The 9,987-nt window shown below is 43.5% G+C and overlaps 1 protein-coding gene across 1 annotated transcript; it reads right to left on the bottom strand.

The window, feature by feature from the left end:
• Positions 1 to 3,039: 3,039 nt before the first annotated feature.
• On the bottom strand, positions 3,040 to 9,355 carry rnf25 (ring finger protein 25). Its single transcript, XM_079521587.1, has 10 exons — positions 9,180 to 9,355; positions 8,341 to 8,412; positions 7,300 to 7,396; positions 6,547 to 6,614; positions 6,285 to 6,354; positions 5,408 to 5,479; positions 5,017 to 5,163; positions 4,795 to 4,884; positions 4,121 to 4,258; positions 3,040 to 4,031 (listed from the first exon to the last, which is right to left on the bottom strand). Exons 1-10 carry the CDS (start codon positions 9,194 to 9,196, stop codon positions 3,288 to 3,290), a joined length of 1,515 nt encoding a protein of 504 aa, XP_079377713.1. The 5' UTR covers positions 9,197 to 9,355; the 3' UTR covers positions 3,040 to 3,287.
• Positions 9,356 to 9,987: the final 632 nt, after the last annotated feature.

The raw sequence follows: 9,987 nt of genomic DNA, 5'->3' as shown, positions 1-9,987 counted from the left end.
TGATGGGCTAGGTTTGTTGTCACATGACCGCTTTTTAATAATAATAGAGTTTAGAGTGGGGGTCAGGGGCTGGTCAGGGGGTGTGACTGTGCACGCACGTTTCACTTGTTGTAGTCTTTGATTGATTGAAAATGTTATTAACAGTTTGCAGAATTACAGTACATTTCAAGCACATTGATTGATTGATTGATTGAAGAATTTATTAACAGTTTGCAGAATTACAGTACATTTCAAGCACAAACTCAATACAAAGGCTGTTAACTGTGAGTGGACGACCCAATTAAGCATTACACTTGTTTCCAACAGGGTCCACCATGTTCAAATCATCAAAACATTTAGAGACGTACAAATAGACACTTCTATAGACAGAACAGGAATTCAACACAAACTCAATACAAAGGCTGTTAACTGTGAGTGGACGACCCAATTAAGCATTACACTTGTTTACAACAGGGTCCACCATGTTCAATTCATCAAAACATTTAGAGACGTACAAATAGGCACTTCTATATAGACAAAGAACAGAACAGGAATTCATCATAATGGAGGTAAAAAGGGAAAAGAAACATATACAGTGAGGGGGAAAGGGGGGGGGATTCAGATTTTACGGGGGCCAGTTTCGAATTGCAGCCATCCGTAGGTGCCCTTTGAGAGCGGTTTTGAAGGAGTCAAGGGATTTGCATGTCTTAATGACTGTTGGTAGGGCGTTCCACATTTTGGTGGCATAGGAGCGAAAATAATTTAGTCCCTTGTTTGTGCCGAATCTGGGTTGTACACGGTTCGTTGCACTCCCTCTGGTGTTGTGGGTGTGGACTTCGTTAACATTAAGGAAGTATCTAGACAGGTACATGGGTATCTTGGTGGAGTATCGAATCTTGTGGACCAGACCCATTGCAAGATGCTGTACTCTGTCGTCGACCCTAAGCCATGCCAGTCTGTCAAAGTGGGCAGGGGTGAGGTGGGTTCGGGGGGTGAGGCCAAGTAGGAGCCTGACCAGTTTGTTTTGGGAAGTCTGGAGCCTAGTTTTAAGGGCCTTTGAGGTGCTGTGGTACCAGGAGGTGCATGCATAGTCAAAGAAGCCTTGTACGAGGGCTCCTGTTAAGGTCTTCAAGGTGTTTTTGTCGACCAGTGAGGAGATCCTGTAAAGGAATCTTGTTCTTTGGTTGACTTTTTTGATTACGTTGGTGGCCATTTTATCACCGGAAAGATTAGCCTCCAGGATGGAACCTAGGTAGGTAATTTCATCTTTACGTGTGATAACATTGTCACCCACTCTAACCAAGAAGCCATTTGCCTTGCTGAGATTACTATTAGATCCAAAGAGAATGGATTCAGTTTTTCCCAGGTGTAAAGATAGTTTGTTATCAGCGAGCCAGGTGCAGATTCTACCGAGTTCAGAGCTGAGGGCATTTTCAACCTGCAGTTTGTCCCTGTCCGAGACCAGCAGTGCCGAGTCATCTGCGAACAGGAACAAGTTGCAGTCACAAGCTGAAGTCATGTCGTTTACATATATTAGGAACAGTAGAGGCCCTAGTATGCTTCCTTGTGGAACGCCACAGCTCACTGGGAGGGGGGGGCAGTGTTCCGTTCACTTCCACCATCTGTTCTCTCCCCTCCAGGTAGGATTGCATCCAGCTCACTGATGTGTACAGTGCTATCGAAACCAATTGCTTTTAGCTTGTTAACCAGGATGGAGTGGTTCACGGTGTCAAAAGCCTTTTGGAGGTCCAGCATGACCATGCCGCAGTATTTGCCAGCATCCACCTCTTGTTTGATGTGGTCGCTCAAGTAGAGAAGGCATGTGTCAGTGGAGTGGGATGTTCTGAAGCCAGATTGGAACTCGTACAATAATTTATTAGTGGCAAGATACTTTTCAACCTGTTCATAGATTTTTTTCCATCACTTTCGGGATGGAGCTTAGAATAGAAATAGGGCGGTAGTTGCCAGGGTATAATTTACTCCCTTTCTTGTGCAGGGGGGTTACTTTGGCCAGTTTGAAATCTAGGGGGACCTGTCCCTATTTGATGGAGAGGTTTACTATGTGGGTGATGATTGGAGCTATAGAGATGGCTGAGTCTCTGAGAAATTTGGAGGGAATATTGTCATGGCCAGTGGCCTTGTGGGGTTGGAGGGCACTCAGTTTCTTAAGTACCTCATCAGTTGTTACCATAACTAGTTTGAAATCGTCTTTACAAACACCTAGGTTTCTGTAGGTTTTAATGTGCTCTACACCAAAGAGCCCAGAGTGGGAGGGCAGATTGTTAACCAGCGTTGTTGCTATGTTTGTAAAGAAGATGTTTAAGTAGTTGGCCACATCAAGCTTGTCAGTGATGAGTGTTGTTCGCTTTAATGTTTAAGTTTGAAAACCTGGTCTGTACCTGGTCTGTGCGAAGTCGAAGGCCTACATATGAAGGCACAACAGGGCAACTTAAGGCCATCAAATAAAACAATGACAGTCATGTAAATACATTTCAAATCACCAATATTTATTCAAACTCCTGAGTCAAATGTTTATACACGCTCAGCCTTGGACTAATCAGTCACTGGGCTTGTTTGTAGATGGCGAGTTAAGAATTCAGAATCTCAACAAAACACTGATGTCAGATCATGTCACAGGTGTCTAAAAAACATAGGACAGAAAATAGGCTGAAAACTGTGATATCCGCAACTGCACTGGTGCTGCATCAAGGCGACGATGGCCCCAGGATTAATAACTAAGCACATATGGCCAAATTGAAGGAGCACGACCGCCATGCCCTTCATGAAATTCCTGCCCTTTTGTAAGATAAAACAATGACAAATCTTGTCATCAAATTGTTAATGAGTATTTCAGGCAAAGTTTCTCAGACAGACGTTTTGAATCCCCAGAATCGCTTATGATTTGCATATACCGTTCACTCACATTTAGCTTGCCAGGCCTGGTATGTGTGTATATACAGGTAGTAAATACACCCGGTATGTAACATAATTGTTGACTGGAGAAACATACTACATAAGATGCCTGCACATCATTTCAGATATCTTACAAAACACAGAAACTCCCAGAGAAAGATTACTTTAATTTTTTGCTCTTTCAATTCATATGGCAGCACAACAGAGACCAACAATAACCATCTGCATCGGATATAAGCCTGCATGAATGTGCATATCAAAGACCAGGACAACACCAATGCAAAGGATGGTAAGATGCTATATAGGACTTTAGTTCTGGTGCAGGGCTTTATGTTATACATGTTGATAATGGAGGCACACACACATTTGTTCTTTTGCCATCGCATGGCCCTTTGTCATAGCACCCCCTCCTTACCCACTTCTCTCTCTACCACTTTTTGGTGGAATCCTCTCCCATGACCCCGTCGAGGCCCACCTCCTCTGTTACAGGGATTATAGGCCCCTCCCCTGCTTCTTGGACCACGTCCATCCCAGTTATGGTGAGCAGATTCTGGAGCATCCCATTGGTCCGGTCCTCTAACATGCCTATCCTGCCAGCGGCTAGGTTGTTGTCCAGATCCACGAGGGCCTCTTCTCCTTTCTCGATGTGTTCGGCTATGAACAGATTCCCCGACATCCTTTGGGCAGTCGGTTTTCAGTCCATCCAGATTTGGCTGGCAAATTGGCTGTTTGTCAGAAACCAGAAGCTCTTTATCGTTCTGGACTGTGGAGCACTCATCCTCTGTCATCTTGGTTTGGTTTAGCTCTACATTTCCTACTTTCTCTGCATTTTCTACTTTCTGAAGTCTGGATTCAGAAGCTTGGCAATTGGTGCTGGCTGAAGACAGGCTGAGTTTGACAAACTGCTCTGAAGGTGGTGCAGTTCTTCCATGTTGTGGCCTTCCCCTGCCTCCTCTTCTTGTGTACTTTGAATGGATAAACCTTCTGTGACCTGGCCAGCCTCTGTGATATGACTGGCCAGTGTGCAACTGCTCCCCCTGGACACGAACTTCATTAGATGACACAGGATAAGTGAAGGGCACCGATTGGGTAGTAGAGGCATCTACATCCAGGTTCATATTTTCACCGTCAGCAGGTGTCTGCAGAGGTTGACATTGACAAACATTTTCACATGAGCAAAATAGACTTGCTACTCTACTTTGTTGTAGGGTCATTTATTGTTGCTCACCTCATTGATATGTATGAAGAAACGATTCGATTCCACTTCAGGGTCAATGAGTCCTCCTTTGGCCTTCTGTCGTTCTAAAATGCCCTGTAGTTTACGCCACTTCCGTCTGAAGTCTGCCCCGATCTCCACTCCTTGCATCTGGGTTACACAAACAGGTTCATTACCCTTTCTTATAACTCACGGCTTCAGGTGCTCCAGAGAGTCACCAGACAAGTCATGGTGCAAGAATTGAATTGAACTGTCCAGTGTTGGCATGATGCATGTTGGCATCTTTAAATACAATTCTCTAGAACAGGGGTATTCAACTGCAGACACACACACAGTAAAGTCTAAAAAAGTATTTATTTCCCCCAGGGTCCACAAGGGGGTGCCCTGCAGACCGCATTTGGCCTGCGGGCTGCCAGTTGAGCTCTAGAATTAACAAATTGCTATTCATCATGATATATTACACCAAACATACATTCAAGTGTTACAGTAGCACAGGTGCATACAAAAAATATATTATCTACCCATGTCCATACAACTTTTATGCTTATTCTACTTTTAATCTTCTAATGCTCAGTCAAAACTCTTGACTTTAAAAACCTTGAATAGATGGACCTAAAAGTGTTATCTGCTGTTAGCCGATAGCTATACTGGAGCTGAATGTAAAATGCAGGATGTGTTGATTTTACCTCAGGAAAACAAGGAGCAGGGGAAGACAGGAGCTGTTCAACATCATACATCAGAGGCGCTCTGCACACCGGACACACAACAGTCAGCTCCTATACAAAACAAACAAAAGGGTGAGATTGTAAGGGTGAATCTATGTATACAAGGTTTGTGCCAGTGACAATATACAGTACACACTGCATCTCAGGTGCATTTGTGTCAGTGTGCAGAACAAGACATCTGACCTCCTCTTCTGTCCCCTTCCTGGTCTTGTCCTCCTCCAGTTCCCTTTCACGCTCCCTCAGCTCCCTCTCAGAATGTGTAACGTAGCGGCCCAGGCAGTGGGAGTGAAAGTAGTGATAGCAGCTTGTCTTGGTGAATACTTCATCCTCCTGAAGAGAGGGATAGAGGGTTGTTAAGCATATAAAAATTGGACAGTGATTTTAAAGGGGACCGTGGCCACTGGCCAGCATCAGTCAAGTACACAAGAGTGTGACACAAAGAGGGTCAAATGGATGTTGGATAAACAATGGCCTCTAGTATAACGGCTGTAAGAATTCATATTTATCGGCCGTGGAATCTTTGGGTCCACAAATTGTACACATTTTCAGCAACATAAAAGACAGCAAAACCAACCTTAAAGTCATAAAGGCAAATGACACAGTTCCCATGGGGAATATTGCTCTCCGTCAGCATCTCTTTGGCTTTCTGATGGTGGAAAGTGAGACAGAGGAGTAGAAGTTTAAAGCTACACTATGTAACTTGAATAAAATGTCATTGTAACCAATTTGCATGGTCATTATTATTAGAGTATTTTAATACGATACAACTAACAACTATACAAGTCGTATCTAAATCTAGATCCCTCTGTAGGGTCTGACCACTACTGGTTGACAAGTGGTACTGCCTGAAGGTCAAAATTAAAACAGGCGCACTCTATAGAGCGTCGCAGTCCCGCCCCCTACCATGGACCAGGAAATGAAACCCAATGCATTTTTCCCATAGACATTTCATAAAGTATTTATTTAAAGACGGTTACGCCGCGGACAAAGCCAACTCGAGTCGTGACAACTCATGACAACACAAACAATATTTTGGACCAAACAAATAATTACAAAGAAGAAAAACAACAAAAACAGTGTTGTAACCTGCCGTTTTTTTCTTCTTTCTAATTATTTGTTTGGCCCAAAAAATGGTGTTTGTTGTCATGATTTGTCACGACTCGAGTTGGCTTTGTCCGCGGCGTAAACGTCTTTAAATAAATACTTTCTGAAATGTCTATGAGGAAAATGAACGGAGAATCATTTCCTGGTCCAGGGTAGGGGGCGGGACTGCGACGCTCTATTGGCTCAGGGTAGCATTTGCATGGTGGACTCAGGTCAACTTCAAATCCGACAGGACATGAGTGCCGCTTTAAAATGAGGCACCAAATAATTGGATAGCAAAACTACTACACATGGTACACAACTGTGTATTATAAGAAGATCAGTATTATGCTGGAGAGATAACAGACCTCGATAAGCTGATATAAGACTGGTGAACCAAGACTGGCCTCTGCCTCGGTTTGCAGACACCTCTTAACACTTGATGAGAGCAGAGAGAAAGAGAGACACATCATTTGGACTGTTTGAAATTCAATATAGTAAGCGTATTCTGGAAATTGATCAAAAACTTCATTTCTATTTTATTTTCGTTGTTTAAAAAAAAAAAAAAATAGGGTTCAAGTGCTTGAACCAAGACAAATGGGTCCAACAACAAGGATTCAAACTCCTTACCTGTTGAGCTTCTCATCAGAAAGTCCTCGGGGGTTATGAATGGAGATGGTTGGAGGGGAGAATGGGTACTGTGAGAGGGACAGAGAAAAACACATATTACTCCTTGCATTGAGCACCCTTAAAACCATTTCAGTCAGATAACTCACAAATAGATGTAACCAATATTTATTATAGAATGAGAATGCACGTGTGCATATAACATTTTATCTTGGCGTTTGGCTCTGCTACATTTTCTCCCTGCTCAGCACAATTTAACACCAAAATACCATATCACTGCCAAGTCTCAATTATTGTGTTCTGCAGTGATATAAATGCTTTGCCCAGGAGCCGTAACACCCACTTGCACAAGGCTGTAGTTGGCCTAGTTGTATCCAGTGGTTCTTTAAAGCTGCAATATGGAATTTATTTGAATGAATTATAAAATCTTATTTTAATCTGGGTAGTAGTTCAAGTACATTAATTACAATATATAACTATCACATATGCAGTGGTTGGAGGTGGTCTCCCTGCTCTTCCATTGAGACATTTAGACCCTTGTGTCGCGTAGGACACCTACAGGTGTAGTAGTAGTGCTTGAAGCTGTGCATATGCACAATATTTCCCCAAGCAGTGATTCCCCCTTCGGAAGAGAGGTAGAAATTTGGTCTCCCGCATGGGGGAACAGAGTTCAAATTTGGCTTGCATTTGGCTTGCAGCTTTAACTGAGATACTAGAGACCAACAGCAGATGGGATAAGATACTGAATAAGCCTACCTCCCGGTCAAGGGTCATAGTCAGGGTGAGTCGGACGAACTGGGAGACAGAGTCCTCCGCCGTAGACGGATACAGCACCAGGCTCACCTCCCAGCCCCTGGAGAGAAGCACAACACAAACTGATACCATTGTATTGTCTTGAGATAACCGTTTTGCAATACAATTACATTGAAATTAAAGTAATTGAAAGTCACCAGGCCCACACACACATTGACACCTGACCAAACTAAGTCTACAGTAGCTTATGATTAAAACCATTCAACTTCCTAGCCTTATACCAAGACTGTCAAGAGATAAATTTGATTAATTCTGGCATGCAGAATCTCAGACTCTGATAGTTTGACATACATGTACAGATTAAAGGTCTTATCGTAAAGCCACGGATGTTACCTGACCATAGGTTCCGTAATATTCCGTATTGTTTAAAATAAGCGTTTTAATCCCGCCTGTGCCTGAATGCCAAAGACTTTCCTCGTTTCCATCACGTCTGGTACCAGCTTTCACATCCATACTGTACAACTAAACATTAAACCAACCTCTTTATTATTTAATATTACAGAACACAAAAGTCTGGTATGGTCAGGTGACAGCCGTGGCTTTAGGGTAAGCACTTTATAATTTGAATTTGTATGGAGAAATAAGGGCATTGAACACATAATTCCACAAACTAATTGGGGGGACACATGTCAGAATCAAGGCCCCATTTACACTGGCAGACAAATCTGCCTGAATCAGATCTGTGCCACATCGAGATTGAAATCAGATTGGTTTAAATGAGTCCAACATGTCACATGACTCATTTAAACAAATCAGATTCCAATCTGGATGTGGCTCAGATCTGATTCAGGCTGGATTTGGCTGCCAGTGTAAATGGGGCCTAAAACTATCGACAACCTTCGTCCAAAGCCATCAACTTCAGCGTGTGTACTACAAATAGGAACCAAACGGGCCCATAAGTTACAGGCTCATTTGGTTCCCCTTACGTACACTCTTGGGAGTTCAATTATGGCTTTGTTTACGGTACAAAAAGCAGTTTCTCACCCGTCACCTGTCCTGGTGACATGCAGTTCATCCAGGTAGATGGACTGGAGCACCTCAATTTCACCCAGCACACTATACGGAGGAGTAGTAGAAAAGTGCCCAGTGTTCATTCAACTTATCCATCAGCATCACCGTACAATAAATTCACGGAATCTGTGTCTGTCATCGCTTTTTGTCCAAATATGGAGATGCCATTAATGATATCAAACGGAACACACCCTAAAGACTAATCATTATGTATATTCCTGCACTATACCTGCATCCAGTGATCTTGGTACATAGAAATTGATCTATTGAAGATTCTGACTTTCAAATGTACATAGTTTTGATTGTATTGCTGTATTGTTGTATTGTGCTTTGGCAATGTAAACGTATGTTTTCTCATGCCAATAAAGCCCTTTGAATTGAATTGAATTAATGACGTCATTGATGAGTGCAGGCGTCAGAGTGGCCTCCAAGTCAGTGACAACGTACTTGTTATGTAGTTATGATGCAAGGCCAGTTTTTACATAAAAGCAGCCAGCCTGATTAGTGCACTGGTGTCCTAGACTAGTTACCGAAAACAGCCTTTATACAACCAGCTCACAGTCACAATATGAAACCCTTTAGATCAGAAAAGAATCACACACATCAGCTATCGGTGTTAGCAGTCGCTAGCTTAGCTGAGTCCTGCTGTTGCTACACACACAAACTAAAGCAAGATCAATATGATTTGCTCAAAACAACATAGCCACCGTTTGTGTAAAGCTGTACAACAAATGGCCGAGATGTGTCATTCAGAAATTAACAGAGAATCTTGATTTCAATGATTTCACACGCTGTCAGTGTCAACAACTCACTCGCACTCCGCAGCCATGATGTCCAACGATCCACTGATGAATAGGGTACTTTTTAACCCCTAAATAGAAATGGCCAGACACAGCAGCCAGAGCCATAGAGTAAGACGACAACTCCGTTCACTTCATAGACTGAACTGGCGCGAAGCCATAGAGTATATATATAATAGAGACTGAACTGGCGCGAAGCTCCGCCCCCCCAGCTATTCATGTCAGTGGAAGTTGCTCAGTGGCGTTTTGAAGCACCCGGAAGACTGCCGGAAGTCCCTCCCCGGACCTCAACTTTGAGGTCCTGAGTGACGTAGGGCAACCGAGCGCTCAACGTTAAAGCCCAGCTGCACGGGGTTTCCCGGTCATGAATCCACGGGTCCGCCTGTAGTCCCTCCTCCTACCACTAGGACCCAGAGCTTCAACGTTGGAAAGTCTGCCTGCCCCCTTGGGCCAGGCTCTTCTACTTCAGGGACAACCGGAAGTTTACGGAATGTGCATGATCGGAGTCGATGAACCACGTGACCGGGCTGTTTTCTGCCCCTCAATGTCGCAACAGAGTGTCTTACTCTATGGCTCTGGTCTGGAATGGGCATAAAGTCCATAGGGTATTCTTTTTATCCCGTGGTTCTGCATTACTCAAAGGCGGCTTGCTGTGGTTGGTCACCGTTGGTGTGATTTCATTTTGGACACGTTGGCTACAAACAGAAATGTGCATACACAGCACAGGGTGTGTGGGGCTGGCTGCCACATTTGCCAATGTCACTAGAAAGTCTGGTGACGAGAGATTACTGCTAATGTAGGCTATACTATATATATATGT

The sequence above is a fragment of the Electrona antarctica genome (genome assembly GCF_951216825.1).
Source record: "Electrona antarctica genome assembly, chromosome: 14".
NCBI classification, from domain to species: domain Eukaryota; kingdom Metazoa; phylum Chordata; class Actinopteri; order Myctophiformes; family Myctophidae; genus Electrona; species Electrona antarctica.
The sequence above is the reverse complement of the archived record's forward strand: the minus strand, read 5'-3'. Positions and strand labels throughout refer to the sequence as shown.

Coding starts and splice junctions, on each gene's coding strand:
- rnf25 (XM_079521587.1), bottom strand. Junction 6,355..6,546: donor TCTGATGAGAAGCTCAACAG/GTAAGGAGTTTG, acceptor GCTCTCATCAAG/TGTTAAGAGGTGTCTGCAAA. Junction 5,480..6,284: donor TCTTATATCAGCTTATCGAG/GTCTGTTATCTC, acceptor TTCCACCATCAG/AAAGCCAAAGAGATGCTGAC.